The 19468-nt window shown below is 28.5% G+C and overlaps 1 protein-coding gene across 4 annotated transcripts in view; it reads right to left on the bottom strand.

Moving 5' to 3' along the window:
- LOC109599820 (ankyrin repeat domain-containing protein 17) overlaps positions 1-14437 on the bottom strand; it is a 29561-nt gene extending 15124 nt beyond the window's left edge. For 3 of the 4 annotated variants that reach the window (XM_049965044.1, XM_049965047.1, XM_049965046.1), the window contains exons 1-7: positions 14040-14437; positions 6951-7089; positions 3511-3908; positions 1410-1791; positions 1024-1287; positions 676-966; positions 229-395 (exon numbers count right to left, since the gene is read on the bottom strand). In XM_049965044.1, the coding sequence (XP_049821001.1) occupies positions 229-395; positions 676-966; positions 1024-1287; positions 1410-1791; positions 3511-3908; positions 6951-7089; positions 14040-14243 (1845 nt within the window). In that variant the 5' untranslated portion in view covers positions 14244-14437. The remainder of the gene's footprint in view (positions 1-228; positions 396-675; positions 967-1023; positions 1288-1409; positions 1792-3510; positions 3909-6950; positions 7090-14039) is intronic. The other variant, XM_049965045.1, reaches the window with a different exon arrangement.
- Positions 14438-19468: the final 5031 nt, after the last annotated feature.

Raw genomic sequence — 19468 nt, 5'->3', positions numbered from 1 at the left:
ATAAACCAAATATAGTAAAGGATTCTCACCTTTTTCAAAGAGTCACACATATTGACCACAATAAACAGGTGAATACAATATTCAACCAGTAAGTAATACTGTCACAATTACTGTCAATACTAATTGACAACAACATATGTCAAAAATTGAACAAACAGTTGCTTATCAAAACTGATTGCTACTGATAAAGACGTTCCTTTATTTTTAAGATTAAGAAAATGGACTTACCTTAGAGATGAGAAATTGCACGGTGCATTGGTGACCGGCCCGGCAAGCCTTCATGAGGGGCGTGCGCCCACCCTCCGACTCGTGTTCCAAATCGGCGCCGTACTGCAGTAACAGATCCGCCACGTCGGTGTGCCCGTTCTCGCAGGCATAAGTTAATGCTGTGTCGCCTAGAAGAAACACAACACCAGGTATTGACCAGATAAAACAAGCAACAAGACACAAAACCATGAAACAACTAGAAAAACTGTCGAAGGAATGGAGTAAATACTTACGTTTACTAAATTTGCAAACTATAAAATTTGAAAAGCGAAATTAAAACGGTAAAATTCGATATCTTTACGTCTTTACGTCGACTTAATAATCAAATCTAGACAATTAATGTAACTTTGATCATTTATATTGATTGTCTGTGAAGTCGTGACGCTGCAAAAGGTCCGTTTATTGTACCTGTTTGTGTCTGTGCATGGACGTTGGAACCGTTTTCCAGCAGGAACTTGACGAGGTCGAGGTGGCCCTCCTGGGCCGCCTCCATGAGCGGCGTCGACGCGCCAAGCTCTATGTCGGCGCCGCCCTTCAACAGGATGTCGGCCACTTCCGTGAAGCCGCCGCAGCAAGCCAACGTCAGCGCCGTCTCCTGCGTCTCGTCCGTCTGGGCGTTGATGTTGGCGCCCTGACCCAGCAATAGGTGTACCATCTCCTCGTGTCCTTCCCTCGCCGCCTCCATCAACGGTGTATACCCTAACAACAACAGACACAATTAGAGTCTTCATCGGGAGTGTTTAAGGTGGCGTGTACCTTCGTCGTTCACTTCCTCGATGTTGGCGCCACGCTCGATGAGCAGCATGGCCAGATCTACGTGGCCGCCGCACGCGGCCAACGTGAGCGGCGACTCGAAACTGTCGGTCGGCATGTTTACTTGGGCGCCGCTGTCTAGCAGCAATCGTGCCACCTCCACGTGCCCGTCCATCGATGCCTCCATCAATGCGGTGTGCATTTCGTCGGTCTTGTGTTCCTGGTCGGCGCCGGCCTCCAACAAAAACCGTACCATATCCAAGTGACCTGGAGCAACATAATTTTTATGTTAACTACAACAATTTACAAGATTTGGATTTAACTCTTTATAGCTTAATTAATCTTTAATTGGATCGAGTTAAATTGAATATTGAACGATGGGAACGTACCCTTATAACAGGCGAGCGTCAAAGCGGACTCCTTGAATTCGTTTGAGTGTGTGTTGATGCCGGCGCCGTGCATGAGCAATATCTTGGCGAGGCCCACGTGTCCCGCGCTAGCCGCCTCCATCAGCGGCGTGTGACCGTTCTCGTTGTGGTCCTCCACGTTGGCGTTGTGCTCCAGCAAGTATTTAACGACCTCGGTGTGGCCGCCGGCACAGCCGTACATCAGCGGCGTGTTACCCGATGTGGACTGGGCGTTGACGTCGGCCCCGTGGGCGACCAGCAGCCGGACGATGTCCAGGTGGCCGGCCGACGCGGCCTCCATCAACGGTGTGCACTCGCCTTTGATGCCTCGGTCCTCCACGTTAGCATGCATCGCTAATAGCACCTACGTGGATCACGAAAAATAAATATATTACGTAAATTTCAAGAAACAATACATTTTGGTTAAGTTTGGTGAAAGAAAATTGTTGAAAAAGTTAATAAAATTTGAGTTCTGAATAGCAAAGAAAGAGTTCTCTGGAGTTACAAGCCCAGTACTTGAATAGTTTTGATTTAGATTATAAATTTTACTGCTAAAGAACACTGTTAATAATAAAATCAACTTTTATTAATACTAAAAAGGAAAATTATTTCTGAACCAAGTTCCAAATAATAAAAGAAGAATTCTAATCACCTTTTTGGCAAAACAAATCCTTCTCCTAATATTTGAAAAATATTCAATAAATCAACAATAACAACAAGTTTCCATACTAATTATATAAATATTTTTCCTGTAATTAGAAAAAGTGTTATATAGATTAGAAAAATCTTAAAGTTATTTTAATTATATTTTTTATGATATATTTTTCTTTTATTAGAAAAATTAAGGGTTGGATTGGGAAAATTTGAACATTAACTTGGATTCTTTTTAAGAATCTGGGTACTAAACAAAGAGTCCTAAAACTTATTCCAATAACTATTTTTATAAAATAAACATACTTCCTGTAATTAAACAAAGTATGGTTTAGATTAGATTAAATATATTATATTAATTAATATAAATGAATTCTTTTTGGGATTATGGATACCAAAAAGAAGTACTAAAATTAATTGTTTTTTTAATAAAACAAATTATTCTTCCTGTTATTAGAAAAGTTAAGGGTTAGATTGGAAAAATCTTTAAATCTGCGTAAAATCATTTAAAAATCAATATAAATGGATTATTTTTTAGAATTTTGTGTACCAAATGAAGAGTCCTAAAACTTATTCAAATTACTATTTTAATATGGTTTAGATTAGAAAAATCTTAATTTATAATAAACCACTTTAAAATTAATATAAATGAATTCTTTTTAGGATTATGGACAGCAAAAAGAAGTTACTAAAACATATGCTAATTATTTCTTTAATAAAACAAATTATTCTTCCTGTTATTAGATAAGCTAAGAGCTAGATTGGAAAAATCTTAAAATCTGCAGTAACTCATTTAAAAATCAATATAAATGGATTATTTTTTTAGAATTTTGTGTACCAAACGAAGAGTCCTAAAACTTATTCAAATTACTATTTTAATAAAATAAAAATTCTTCCTGTAATTAAACAAAGTTTGGTTTAGATTAGGAAAATCTTAAATTTATAATAAACCACTTTAAAATTAATATAAATGAATTCTTTTTAGGGTTATGGATAGCAAAAAGAAGTGCTTAAACTTATATTAATTAATTTTTTAAAGCTTATTGAAATTACTATTTTTATAAAATAAATATTCTTCCTGTATGGTTTATATTAGAAAAAAATAATAAACCACTTAAAAATTAATACAAATAGCAACAAATACAAATATCACAACTAATGGGTCTTATTAGAACCAACGGTGGTAAACTATTCAACAAAAAATATTCCTAAAACATAAGTTTTAGTTTAGAAAAGTCGTAGACAATCAAAGAGTTCTCTTCTCTTTGAACCAATCTAGTTCAACTCAATTTTTATAGGCTCTTTCAAGAATGTCCTTGGCTAGCTTAACAAGAGTTAAAGTACTGCAATAATTAATAATAATTAAGCAATTCAATCATATCCACATCCAGCATTCAACCACAGAGAGGGAGAGTGAGGGTACCGCTCGCACCTGTGCCAGTTCGAAGTATCCGGCGCTGCAGGCCAGTGAGAGCAGGCTCTCGCCTTCCTCGGACGTCTCGTGCACCGACCGTCCCTCGGTGAGCAGCTTGCGCACGGTGCCGACGTCGCCGTCCGTGCACGCCTCCACCAGCGACGTCTTCTCGACCGGCTGGCCGGGCTGCGGCTGGCACGACGCGCCGCCCACGCCGCCGCCGCCGCCCGTCGACGACGACGACGACGACGTGGTGCCGCCGCCGCCACCGCCGGCCGCACGCGGATTGTCGGAACGCATCCGGGTGAGCGCGGCCGCCGCCTCGTCCAGGGCGCACGAGACGCTCGACGTTAGCCGTCTCAGCACCTCGGGATCCCCCAGGTGTTTGCCATCCTTGGCCGCCAGCTGACTGATCCCTATAAAAATACCTCGCATTTAATATGCTGACATACGTGCACTTACAACTAATTTTAACAATATAAGAATTAATTAATCTTCCTTTTTTATTTATTCCACTGTATACGAACAATCAAAGAGGTAACATCAACATTCGATTATTGATTTGAATTAATAAAAAATCAAGAAATAGTATCAAGGTTTATTGTTAATTTACTTTAGTTATGCACAATGCAAAAAAGAGAAGATAATAATAAAACAGTATCAAAATCAAAATACTATAAATTAATAAGGAAAAATTTACATTTACAAAAGTACATCGACTTATTTTTAAGTGCATTTACATATATTTCAAATAATGTGAAACAAAACTAAAATTAACAAGATAAAATTTGTATTTTTATATACTAAAATCCAATTAAAACAACATCATAAACTTACTGAATACTTCTGTATACAACTTAAACGATTAAAAAAAACTTCTAAAACAATTAAGTATAACATTTACAAAGTTCTGAGATTTCTTAAAGTTAATGTTTATAAAATTGAAATGATTTTAAATGGGAAATATTTACAATTCTGTACAAAATATAAGTCAGTTGGGAGACTTCTTTCCTTTCTGTCTAAAATTTAGGTAATTCTGTAGAAACCTTTTTTAACAAATGTGTGTAAAATTTAGACAGTTCTTAAACTTCTGAAAGAACTGTGTATAAAATTTAGACAGTTCTGAAACAAATAGTTCTGTCTAAAATTTAGATAATACTGAAACATCTGAAACAATTTTTATAAAATTTAGATAGTTCTGAAAATTCTGAAACAAATGTTATATACAGTTCTGTTACTTGTAAATACTTCTGTCTAAAATTTGGACAATACTGAAACTTCTGAAACAATTTTGAATACAATTAAGACAGTTCTGAAACTACTTAAAGAATTGTGTATTAAATTTAGACAGTTATAAAAATTCTGAAACAATTGTTATAAAATTTAGATAGTTCTGAAAATCCTGAAGCAATTTTGAATAAAATTAAGACAGTTCTGAAACTTTTAAATATAGCTGTATAAAATTTACACAATACTGAAACTTCTGAAACAATAGTTATAAAATTTAGATAGTTTAAGAAACTTTTCAATAATTCCCTATAAAATTTTAGATAGCTATGATAATTCTGAAACCAAATGTCATAAAATTTATATAGTTCTGAAAATTGTGAAACAATTTTGCATATAATTAAGACAGTTCTGAAGCTTTCAAATAATTTTGTATAAAATGTAGATAGTATTGAAATTTCTGAAACAATTGTTATAAAATTTATATACTTCTGAAAATCCTGAAGCAATTTTGAATAAAATTAAGACCGTTCTGAAACTTTCAAATAATTCTGTATAAAATTTAGAAAGTACTGAAATTTCTGAAACAATTGTTGTAAAATTTTGATAGTGTTGAAAATCCTGAAACAATTTTGAATAAAATTAAGTCAGTTCTGAAACATTTAAATAATTCTGTATAAAATTTAGACAGCACTGAAACTTCTGAAACAATTGTTGTAAAATTTTGATAGTGTTGAAAATCCTGAAACAATTTTGAATAAAATTAAGTCAGTTCTGAAACATTTAAATAATTCTGTATAAAATTTAGACAGTACTGAAACTTCTGAAACAATTGTTGTAAAATTTTGATAGTGCTGAAAATCCTGAAACAATTTTGAATAAAATTAAGTCAGTTCTGAAACATTTAAATAATTCTGTATAAAATTTAGGCAGTACTGAAACTTCTGAAACAATTGTTATAAAATTTAGATAGTTCTGAAACTTTTGAAACAATTTTGCATAAAATTAAGACAGTTTTGAAACTTTTAAATAATTCTATATAAAATTTAGGCAGTTCTGAAACTTCTAAAACAATTGTTATAAAATTTAGATAGTTCTGAAACTTCTGAAACAATTTTGCATAAAATTAAGACAGTTTTGAAACTTTTAAATAATTCTATATAAAATTTAGACAGTTCTGAAACTTCTGAAACAATTTTGCATAAAACTAAGACAGTTTTGAAATTTTAAATAATTCTATATAAAATTTAGACAGTTCTGAAACTTCTGAAACAATTGTTATAAAATTTAGATAGTTCTGATACTTCTGAAACAATTGTGCATAAAACTAAGACAGTTTTGAACCTTTTAAATAATTCTGTATAAAATTTAGACAGTTTTCAATAGAATTCTGTATAAAACTTGTTAAGCCATTTAATAACTAAAACAGTGGATATTTTAAATTGTAAAAGAAACCCAAAAATAAACCTTGAAATTTAATTAGGAAAAAACCATAAATTAACTGAAGAATTAATTTCTTTATATAAAGAAAATGATAAATTTTCAGAAACAGCATGCAACATGTAGTAATATATAAGACCAGCTTAAAAATACATGCAGTACATACCCATTAGCCTTTATCAACTACTCTGAGAGCAAATATACGTAAATATGTATAAAAATTGTTGGATAATGCAAATTGTTTTGGCTTACACAAGAGAAATAACAAATTTAATTGAATTTTCTATTATTATTTTTTACTGTGAACAATCAAAATAATGAAAAAAATATTATTTGTACTTGACTAAGGGTGTAATTGGAACAAATAAATGCATTTAATGCAAACAAAAGTGATCAAATATCACTTGAATTTATGATTAATGTTTAAAAAATATTGTTATTTCAAATGTAATAAAGCTTTTTTTTTGTTGAGAAATAAACAAACATATTTTTATTGCTGTCATGAGCATTATAATAAATAAGCAAATTTTCTAATCGTCCAACCAAAAAAAATTTCATTAATTTTACTACATGTATTTCAATTGTCAAGATGTTTTCCGGTCTGTAAACCTACAGATAAAACAAAAAATAAAATAACTGATCAATTCTAGTACGTTTGATAGAAGTCCATAGCCATCAACATAAATGTTGAAACCAAAAAATAAATACATTCCCGCAAAACTTTTCTTTTTTTTTTGTTTATTTATACTCTGGCAAAGATCTGGGATTGAACTGAGGGAGTTGGAACTTACCAGCTGCTTGCAAAAGTGCCTCTAGTCTGGCTTGAGTTTCCGGATCGACGGCCCTGTCCTCCTCCGGATTGAGCAGATACTTCGCGGCCTCCACTTGTGGATCCTCCTCGAACTCCTGGTCAATCATAAATGACTCCACCTAAATCATCGGTTCCTTTTTTTCCAAACGACTCTCACACTCATCCAGCGATTCATTCATAATATATTTATTTATTTTTATCATTACCATCCAATTTAACACAAAAAAAATTGCTTAATTAATGATAAATTTGTGCGTATGTGTGTGCGAGTAAAGTGTGTGTGTATATCTTCTTGAAAATTAGAACAGCCGACAATAAAAATTACGGTCGCGCACCGAGAGGAAATATTATGTTAACAAGACGGTCCAAATGATGGAGGTCAATGCACCTCCCACTTTTCCTCACATTTTAATTTGTACCTCACCCAGATAGGGAACATTTATTTGTTCTTTGTCATACCAGTTGTGGGCTATAAAAATATTTCAAATAGCCACGTATAAGATTTGTTAAATTCTGTAGATTGGATTTAAATATTAATACTATATATATTATTATTAATTTTATAAATTTTTAAGGTTTAAATATTAATAAATCTGCTTAAATTGTATCAAAAATACTGCTGAACCACTCAGTGTTACAAGTTAAAATTAGACAGTCTTAGAAAACTCTTAAATAGACAATTGCAAAACTTTCTATTCAATTTTGTATTAAAATTGACTGCTATAAACTTTCTAATTAATTCTGCACGAAATTTAGACACTTCTTTATTAAAAAAAATGGTTGTGAAACTTCTTAAATGGATATTTATAAAATATAGAGTTGTTTAACTCTCTTAAACCATTCAGTATATTAATTAGACTTCTTAAGAGTTGTTTGTAAAATTTAGATAGCTATTAAACTTCTTAAAAGAGTTCTGCAGAAAAATAGATAGCTGTGAACTACTTTAAACAATAATTTGTAAAATTTTAACGGTTATTAAACTTCCTAAGGTTTCTATAAAAAATTCAGACAGTTCTAACCTTATTAAAGGTTATGAATAAAATTTAGATAGCTATTAAACTTCTTAAAGAGCTCTGTAGAAAAATGGATAATTTTCAGTACAATATTTAGACAGTGGAAAAATAAATAGTTTATAAACTCTCTAAACAGTCTAGTTTAAAATTTAAGTAGTTATTAAACTCTTAAAAAGACTTCTTGAGAGTTGTAAACAAAATTTAAATAGTTATCAAACTTCTTAAAGAGTTATGTAGAAAAATATATAGTTTTTAAACTCTCTAAACTGTTCAGTTTAATATTTAGACACTTTTTAAGCTTCTTAAAGAGTTATGTGGAAAAATAAATAGTTTTTAAACTCCCTAAACAGTCTAGTTTAAAATTTAAACAGTTATTGAACTCTTAAATAGACTTCTTGAGAGTTGTACACAAAATTTAGACAGTTATCAAACTTCTTAAACAGTTATGTGAAAAAATAAATAGTTTTCAACTCCCTAAACAGTCTAGTTCAAAATTTAAGCAGAAATTAAACTCTTAAATAGACTTCTTGAGAGTTGTACACAAAATTTAGACAGTTATCAAACTTCTTAAAGAGTTATGTGGAAAAATAAATAGTTTTTAAACTCCCTAAATAGTCTAGTTTAAAATTTAAGCAGTTATTAAACTCTTAAATAAACTTTTTGAGAATTGAAAACAAAATTTATACAGTTATAAATTTCTTAAAGACTCATGTGGAAAAATAAATAGTGTTTAAAGCCTCTAAACTGCTCAGTTTAATATTTGGACAGTTATTAAACTCCTTAATAGACTTCTTAAGAGTTCTGAACCAAATTTAGACAGTTATCAAGTTTCTTAAAGAAAAATTAATAGTTTTTAAATTCTCTAAACTGCTCAGTTTAATATTTGGACAGTTATTAAACTCCTTAATAGACTTCTTAAGAGTTGTGAACAAAATTTAGACAATTAACAAGTTTCTTAAAGAAAAATAAATAGATTTTAAACTCTCTAAACTGCTCAGTTTAATATTTGGACAGTTATTAAACTCCTTAATAGACTTCTTAAGAGTTGTGAACAAAATTTAGACAGTTAACAAGTTTCTTAAAGAAAAATAAATAGATTTTAAACTCTCTAAACTGCTCAGTTTAATATTTGGACAGTTATTAAACTCCTCAATAGACTTCTTAAGAGTTGTGAACAAAATTTAGACTAGAATATTTAGGCAGTTATTAAACTCAAACAGTTCAGTTTAAAATTTAAGCAGCTATTAAGAGTTAGATATTAAATTTACACAATCAATAGACTATAATTCGTGTTGCAACAAAATTATAACATAAACAAATAGTGAAAAGTTTAAACAAATATCACGATATGTTCCGACCATTTTGACAAACCGGGTTATTAAAAACAAAAGCCACTTTTTCCCAGTATGACACATTTATTAACAACATTAATCCGAATCAGCAGATTTCTTCTAGCAATGGAAAGTCGATACGAAGCGAATCGAGAGCTGTGGGTGATGAATTATTATATTTATTATTCGCGTTTATTGTTTATAATAATGTCGGACTGATAAACAACACGAAATGCGGCGATACGTCCCCCATTCACGGTGCCAGGAAACGTTTCAATCTGGTACATTTTCCGTTTGGTCTTTCGCCTCCTGTTACGTCACCACCATTTATTTTTCTTCTCGAATAAAATATATTGTGCATAAGACGATAAAAGTGCAGTCGAGTTTCGAATCATTTTCGAGTGAATCACTCGATCCAACCCGGTTGGTTGTGTGAATCATGCGAAAGCTATCTGAAATCGACGTAATTAACTTTTCCAAAAAACGTTAATGTTTTCTCGAAAATTATGACGAACAAAAATTTATATTATCACTTATTGTGGTAAATAAATAATATCTGTCGTCCATTTAATTAATATTTAATAAAATACGAGGAAAGGTGCCAAGAATATTATACAGGGTGACTTATTTATTAACAGGGCCAAAAATAAAACTATTAACATACATAATTCTATTTTGCTGTCTGTCGAAAAGTTTTAATTAATTTTATTAAATTGGGTGTTTCTAGTAATAAAATTTAAGTAGTCCATTATTTTTAAAACTTAAAATCTAGTCCAGGGAAGTTTTACTGAAGCTTTTAGAAAATGAAGTAAATATGTACACAAATAGAATTGGTTATTGACGAAAAGTTCAGGTTTTTATTTTTTACCCAGATTAATAAATGTTGAATGTTAATTTGCTTATCAGGGAATGGTCTGAAACCATTATTTAAGTTTAAAATGATGTAATTATTTTTAAAACCTGAACAATGTCATAAATGCTTAATTTCATTCTACTGAATTTTAAACATTTATTTATTTGAATGTAATAAACAGTTTTATTTAAATTTGTTCACAAACTAACTCAAATTGTATTTTTATGATTCAAGTTTCTAATTTTTTGTTTCAGCATTTAATTCACAATTAGTTAAAAATATATATTTTAATTGCTATTAAGTCATGTTTATTTAAAGTTTAATTTAGCTTTAGTTTAATAGTGCTTTATCAGATAGAAAAATTTATGTCACAAAACAAATGATAAACTTAATTTTTATCATCACAACACAAATATTTATTAAATTTATGTATGTAAATTAAAAATTCCTAATCAAATGAGCATATAATTAATCATAAATAGTTATTGAATGGTTTATTAAATTAATTCATACATTTTTTGTACATAACAAAATAATTATTAACAAAAAAAAAACTAAATAAATTAAAGAGAACTAAAAAACTGACGTCTTTTGGTGATTACATTATTTATAATTGTAATTTATAAGGAGAATTACATATTTATTATTATTTAACAAACATTTATAAGTAGTTTGTAGCAAATGAATTAAACAAATAATTAATACCATATCCTTATTGAATGATGATTAAATTTTAACTGTATTCTTGAAAAAAAAAAGAAAATTGCATAAAATTAACAAATATTTAAGAAATTATACATATAAAAAAATTTTGAGGTTCAATATATGTAAAATGACTACAAAGTACAACTGAAATTATTAAAATAATATTTATAATAGATTTTTTACCTAAAATTTATTAAAACATTTATTTAAATACAAAATTAATTTTTAGAGAATATAATGTCCAATATATTTAATAAATCTGTTAAAACACAAAATATAATAGAATTTATTAAAACAAATGATATTGATTAATTGAAGAATAAAAACTTTGTTTTAAATATAGTTAAAACTAATTTTTTGATATTCTTATTTGCTTCATTTAATTTGAAATGTTTTTTTAATACAAAATTAATTTCTAACAGAAATTATTAAAAACATTTAACTACTGAAAATTTATAATACATTTTCAGGTTTTACATAAACTAAAACAAATGAATATTAATTGATTAAAGTATGAAATCATTGTTTTTAATGAAGTTTAAACTAATTTTTAGGGATTTTAGAGGCCTTCAGTGACTTAATTGAATTCAAAGTGTTTATTTAAAAGTAATAAATTAATATTTGATATAATCTAATGATTAATATGTTTAAAATAACTGTCAAAACATAAAGTACAAGACAATTTGTTTAAACACCATTTAACAATTAAAATTTAAAGTATTTTTTTCATTTTTACTTAAAATTTACACTTAATTGAATTCAAAGTGTTTATTTATATACAAAATTAACATTTGAAATAATCTAATGTTTAATATGTTTAAAATAACTGTCAAATCATAAAGTATAAGAGAATTTTTTAAAATACCATTTAACAACTGAAATTTAAAGTAGATTTTTCATTTTTACTTGAAATTTACAAAGAAAATAATAAAAATAAAGATAAATAGTATTTATAATATTTTTCAGGGATTTTCAGTCATTTTATTTAATTCAAACTGATTTTTTCAATATAAAATTAATATTTGAACAATTCTAATGTTTAATGTATTTAATACATCTGTCAAAACATAGAGTATAAGAAAATTTATTAAAATGTCACTTAACAAGTGAAATTTTTAATAGATTTTGAGTTTTTACCTAAAATTTATTAAAACAAATACATATTCATTAATTAAAGTATAAAAACATAGTTTTTAAAGTAGTTTTAACTATATTTGGAGGTCTTCAATCACTCTATATGATTCAAAGTGTTTATTTAAATACAAAATTTATATTTGAACAAATCTACTGTTTAATATATTTAAAATAACTGTCAAAACATAAAGTATAAGAGAATTTGTTAAAATTTAAAATAAATTTGTCATTTTTACTTGAAATTTATAAAGAAAATCATACTTATAATATTCTTCAGGGATTTCCAGTCACTTTATTTAATTCAAAGTTATTTTTTAAATATAAAATTAATATTTGAATAAATCTAATGTTTAATGTATTTAATATAACTGTCAAACCACATAATACAAGAAAATTTATTAAAATGTCACTTAGCAAGTGAAATTTTGAGTTTTTACCTAAAATTTATTAAAATAAGTACACACTTATTAATTAAAAGTATAAAAACATTGTTTTTAAAGCACTATTTTTGAAGGTCTTCAGTCTCTTAATTGAATTCAAAGTGTTTTTATTTAAACACAAAATTAATATTGGAAAAAAACTTGTTTAATATGTTTAAAATAAATGTCAAAACGTAAAGTACAAGAGGATTTGTTAAAATACTAATTAACAATTGAAATTATTTGATTATTACTCATTTTTACTTGAAATTTTCAAAGAAAATTAATCTTTATAATATTTTTTAGATATTTAAAAGATCCAGTTTTATAAATATTATTTTTCTTTGATATTTTTTGGGGATTGTCAGTTACCTTTAAATATTTAAAGGATCCAGTGTTTAAAATATTTAATGTAGTCATCATAACATAAACGACAGAGGAATTTATTGTGTTCAAATAACATTTGATATGAAATTTATAACGTAACTTTAATGTTTTTGTAAACAATAATATATATTCAACAATTTCATTTATTGTTAATGTCAATAATGTGAAATATCACTAACAAGTAACAAATTTCTTGTCCTAAACATACATTAAAATGTGCTTGTCTGAGATTTGTAAAAATAATGGGGTGTTTCACCCCGTAAAAGACGTATTAAGTCGAAGATATTAGAGAAACTTAAGCAAAACAATGTATTTTATTACATTTTATAATACCAATCCAAGATAATTGTTGTATGTTACTACCCACTGTTTACAAGGTTACTGAAAGAAGACAAGAACAATTCACTTGGCTAATTCCTTCGTCCTGGGTCATAAAATCGTGCTAATAACTTCCAGGAAAGTGAAAACAAAAACCCAAAATAAACCACCCCGTATAACATTCAACGTTTTACCTGAACGAAATCGAATAATTTTGCAAGCGACGTTTTAACGCGAACAATGGAGAAAGTCATCGTCGTTATGAAAGAACCTTATTGAAGACGTAACGATTAGACGAGAAAATAAAGGGAAAAAAATCACCGACGTTACAGACGAAGATACACACAGAAAACTATCAAGAGGACGGTGCACGTTAGAATTAAAAAAAAAAAAATTAAATGGAATTAAAGACCGGGCGGTCTGGTCAGCCAGATTTTTCCCACGGTTCCGTTCTGGTAAAGTGTGGAAAGCGACTGGCACAACAACAACAACATCCGAGTACGAATTCCGGGCACGGAGCACGAACTATGACATCTGACAATTACAAATGCAAATGCGAAAAACCGTCGTCCCCGACGACTAAATAAATCAGTTTCGGCGGGGGCCCCCCGACCGAAGAAACAAAAGAACGACGGTGCGACGTGTACGCGGCCGGCCATGGAAATTTCGGCGGCTTATATAATTTAACAGCGACACACACACACTCACTCGAAAACCCCGAAAAGTGAACACGTTCGAAAAAAGGGCGAACGGACCGAATTGCGGTGTCCGAAACGGTCGGACGGCCGACTGCCACAAGATGTCTCTTCTCATTAAGTTCATTGATACTTGAGCCTCGAGGCGAAATCGCACGGAAAACAAGGGACTGGCGGACGCAACTCAAAAACGTACAAAAAACCACAATCCTACCTCCGAAACACTGTCCTCCTCACTCTCCCCCGAATCGGAAATGTACTGGCGATGCTCCGAATACGTCTCCGTCTCGGACTTTGCTGGGCTCGAGTTAGAGGTTGATTGGGGAGTCGACGGCAAATTCCCTATATCGTGCTGCTGAACGTTCACTTTATCTATTTTCGGATTATCTGCGGCACACTCCTTCGATACATTCTGCATGTTGGCATTTCATTCGAACGCGTTACGATACAACAGTTATGGATAATGAATTAAACCTCACTACGCGCACTATTCAAAGTACATTCGCTACATTAAAATCACAACGTCGCCATTTTAACTATGGCGAGTTCCGTGTTCTACATGGGAAACGGCGGCCTCTCTCGGTGGTATTCGGAACGGCCGCGGGCACCGCCATCTATGATCGGGATGTTACAAATAAATATTCATAAGGGTAGTTTTTATTTTATCACAAATAATTAAATAAATAATATATTTTATTGTTAAATTCTATAATAAAGCAACAAATTAATCTTATTAATATATTTTTTATATTATACAATAGTTATTACAAAATTTGTTAATATTAATGTTGATTTACGAAATTATTTTGAGAATAAATGTCAGTTAAAATTAAAAATTAATAAAACATAAAATATAATAATTATTAATGGAATTTTACTAAAAATTTCATGAAAAAAATAAATAAATATATTATTTAATAATAATTATTAAAAATTTTATTCATTACTTTTTAATTTTTAATAAACTATTTTGAGATTATCTGTTAAAATTAAAAATTAACAAATTATATTTAATAAATAAAATTTTACTAAAAATAGTATGAAAAAACTTAATATATTATAATTAAATATTAATAATTAATAGATAATTTATAAATTTTATACAGCTCAATATTTTAAATAATAATTTATTTAATTTTAATGATGGAATATATAATAGTAAATTAATATTAAATTTATATTTTAAACAATTATATTATTTTAGTTAAATAAATAATATAATATATATATATACACAATAATTATTAGAAAACATAAATTTTTAACAATTCAATATAAAAAATAATTTATTTAATTTTATTGTTAGACTATATATTAAAACAACAAATAATTATTAGAAAATTTATAAATATTAGATTTTTTTTAAACAAACTTTATGAATAATAAGAAATATCAGTTTAATTTAAAAATGAATAAAATATATAATTTTGTATATTTAAAAAATAAATAAAAACAAAGAAATTATTTCAAATTATCAATTAACTATATTTATTAAGTTGCTGAATTTATCAAAATAGTATGAAAAAACTTTATATATTATAATTAAATATTAATAAATAATAAATTTTTAACAATTCAATATAAAAAATAACAATTTATTTAATTTTACTGTTAGACTATATAATAAAGCAACAAATAATTAAAAATAAGTTAAATATTAAATTTTTATTTTAAAGAATATGAATAATAAAAAAATATTAGTTTAATTTAAAAATGAATAAATTGTATAATTTTATATATTTAAAAAATAAATATGAAAAAAAAGAGACGTGTAAAATTTAAATATATAATATATATTAAAATAAATTTAATCACTAATATTTATAAATTATATATAGTTGCTGAATTTATCAACATTACATTGTTTAATGTGTGATCGTGGACGCATTTATACTGCCATCTCTCAGAGAGTAGCCATAAATCAGCAACCAATACAGATTTCCCTATATACATTTTGTTTAAATTTACATTCTCTTGATTGATAATAATAAAGATGTTCTTCTTTGAATTTTTACTACGTTTTAATGTACGCACATATCAAAATAGTCAAATATGTTATTAAAAAATATATATTTTATTTAAATCAATTCGTTAAATTTGTATTTGACATATTGATTAAATAAAGTTCATCCATTGAGTAATCGACAGATTATTAAATAGTTGTGGATTATGAGCAGGAATATTTAATTAAAATTAATTGATTAATGAACAAATTATTTAATAACTATGGATCATAATATGAATTTGTTTTTCCACCTTCACTGATTTTTAGTTGTAATAATAGTTATTAGTTTTTTTTTCAAATTTACTAAATGTAACAATCTTTAAAATGGTAAACATATTTGAAATTATTATTTTATATCTTACATTTGTTTTTTATAAAAATCCCCTTTTCGTATTAGAATATAATATAATTAGTAACTAATTTGATTATAAATTAAACTTTATATTTAAGGTTAGGTTAGGTATAATTTAATAATATTAATAAATAAAATATTATAACAATTTTTAATTCAAATTAAAATAAATACTATTAAATAATTCATAAAATATTTTTAATTAAAAAATATATATATATATCTTAAGTTTTTGGAATTTATGTTTATTAATAAATACTTATAATTAATAATCACCAAAAATTTTAAATTAATTTGTTGCAAATAGGATCTCAAAAAATGTTATATTTCATTTACTACGAAAATTATTATAATTAATTAATTAATTTAAAGTACTGTTTGTGAATTTGTCTTAATGACACTGAGCTCTCCACCCAACCACCACACCGAGCTCTTTTTAACGTCAAAACTAACTAATATGACAATCAGGAAAGCAGTTTGTTGGTCATTAATATGGCAAACAAAAAATGGGGTTTGTTAGTCAATAGTAACAATAGCATCAGGGGTAAAACAGCTTTAATATCGCTGAGCTCTACACCCAACCACCACACCGAGCTCTTCTAATCGTCAAAACTAACTAATATGACAATCAGGAAAGCAGTTTGTTGGTCATAAATATGACAAACAAAAAATGGGGTCTGTTAGTCAATAATAACAAAAGCATCAGGGGTAAAACAGCTTTAATATCGCTGAGCTCTCCACCCAACCACCACACCGAGCTTTTATAATCGTCAAAACTAAGATGAATAAAAAGGGAACTTGTTGGCCATTAATATGACAAACAGGAAAGCAGTTTGTTAGTCATTATTATGACGAACTGAAATGGAGTTATGTTGGTCAATAATATGACGAACAAAAAGGAGGTTTAATAGACAATAATATGACGAACAAAAAGGAGGTTTATTAGACAATAATATGGCCAACAAAGTGATGACTTGCTAGCCAACAATCACTATAACAAGAGCTTCCAAGTCGTTGAGCTCTCCACCCAACCACCACTCCGAGCTCTTCTAAGACGAATAAAAAGAGAACGTGTTGGCCATTAATATGACGAACAATAAAAGACTTTTGTTGATCAATAATATGACGAACAAAAAGGAGTTTTGTTGGTCAATAATTTGACGAACAAAAGGGAAGTTTGCTGATCAATAAAATGATGAGCAAATATATATAACTAGTTAGTCAATACTATGGCAAACTAGTTGGAATAAGTTTTGATGGGTTCACTTAATTTAAACATCCCTAAAAATATAATACAGTGATAAACATTTTAAATATATCACAAATGAACATATTAGGGCACACAAGGCGTTAACTAAATAGCTAGTAGTTGCCTACATAAAAATAATACTGTAATAAACTTGGAAAGGAATAAATATGATGGTTAAAAATAAAACGAACAAAGTTTTCTACAAGAAGCTTAAGGTAAATTTTCCTGAGAATGCAATTAATTGTATCCATAATAAAATTTAATGGAACAAACAGTATTCTGTTCCATCCTGAGCAAAAGACAATCAAGTGATGAGATCATAAAAATTCAATAAAAAAAGAACCCGAATAATATATTCAAAAACTTACTTTGCGTTGCCAGTTGCCCAGTTAACTAGTCTCGTTCTGGACCTACCTGAAATCATCCAAAATCCTTCAATTAATATCACTGTTTAGTTCATTAATACGATTATTATGTATTACCTTTAATGCCCTTTCCCTGTTGCCTTATCGTCTTTCCAATGGTTGGTCCAGATGTGTCCAAGGTCTTGACGAAAACTCCTTGCTCTTCTCTTTCCTTTCCATCTTTCAATCCACGAAATAATAAGCAAAAAATCACCTCCAAATGTTTTAACCAAAGAAGGAACACTTGAAAGAACTGTTCAACAACGCAAATTTTGATGAGCATCTAACTCAGTTTCCGAAACTCAACACCGACCCACACGTTTTCGACTCGCGACTTCACTTATCCAAGTAAAGTAAAATAGTTTCAGATCACTCCTTCAACGTCAGGTCTCAATACCTGCCTGTTAGAGCTTAATGGTTCTATGACCAAGACTCCCCCAAATCGCCTCCTCCCGACTTTACTTATCCAAGTAAAGTATTAAATACTCTCGATGATTTAAATTGAAATATTTTTATTAAGTTTGTGTAAATTATGACATACTTTAGAGAATTTACTTTGGCATTGTTTCTTTTATATTTATTACTGTAAAATACTCTCGACTTTACTTATCCAAGTAAAGAATCAAATACTTTGCTTTAAACTCTACTTATCTAAGTAAAGTTTACTTATCCTTGGAACTTTTATAGTTATTTGTTATTAACCCACCGTTACTCCACTTATCCAAGTAAAGTAATAAATACTTTAGAGAATTTACTTTAACATTGTTTTTTTATACTTTTACTGTAAAATACTCTCGACTTTACTTATCCAAGTAAAGGATGAAATACTTTGCTTTTAACTCTACTTATCCAAGTAAAGTTGACTTATCCTTAGAATTTTTATAGTTATTTGTTATTAACCCACCGTTACTCCACTTATCCAAGTAAAGTAATAAACACTTTAGAGAATTTACTTTAACATTGTTTCTTTTATACTTTTACTGTAAAATACTCTCTACTTTACTTATCCAAGTAAAGGATGAAATACTTTGCTTTTAACTCTACTTATCCAAGTAAAGTTGACTTATCATTAGAATTTTTATAGTTATTTGTTATTAACCCACCGTTACTCCACTTATCCAAGTAAAGTAATAAATACTTTAGAGAATTTACTTTAACATTGTTTTTTTATACTTTTACTGTAAAATACTCTCGACTTTACTTATCCAAGTAAAGGATGAAATACTTTGCTTTTAACTCTACTTATCCAAGTAAAGTTGACCTTAGAATTTTTATGGTTATTTGTTATTAACCCACCGTTTCTCCACTTATCCAAATAAAGTAATAAATCTTAAATTGAGAATTGGAGACCAAACATCGTTTTTGTTTCATTCACAAAATAACGCATTTGATTGAAAAAAAATGATCGTTCAATGGTTAAAACATTTAGAGATGATTATTTATTTATAGTCCGAATGACACGTCCTGTAATAATAAGACACAACCTAAACTAGATATCCAGGAAGATAAAGGTAGAAACAAATTTGTTATTTAAATACCAAAAGTAAAAACAAAATTAATATTTAATTTAATAATAAATATATAATATATAAAAATATTATTGTACTCAAATTTAACTGAGTACAATTACTAA

The sequence above is a fragment of the Aethina tumida genome, chromosome 3 (assembly GCF_024364675.1).
Source record: "Aethina tumida isolate Nest 87 chromosome 3, icAetTumi1.1, whole genome shotgun sequence".
Lineage (NCBI taxonomy): Eukaryota > Metazoa > Arthropoda > Insecta > Coleoptera > Nitidulidae > Aethina > Aethina tumida.
This window is presented reverse-complemented; position numbering and strand designations above follow the sequence as displayed.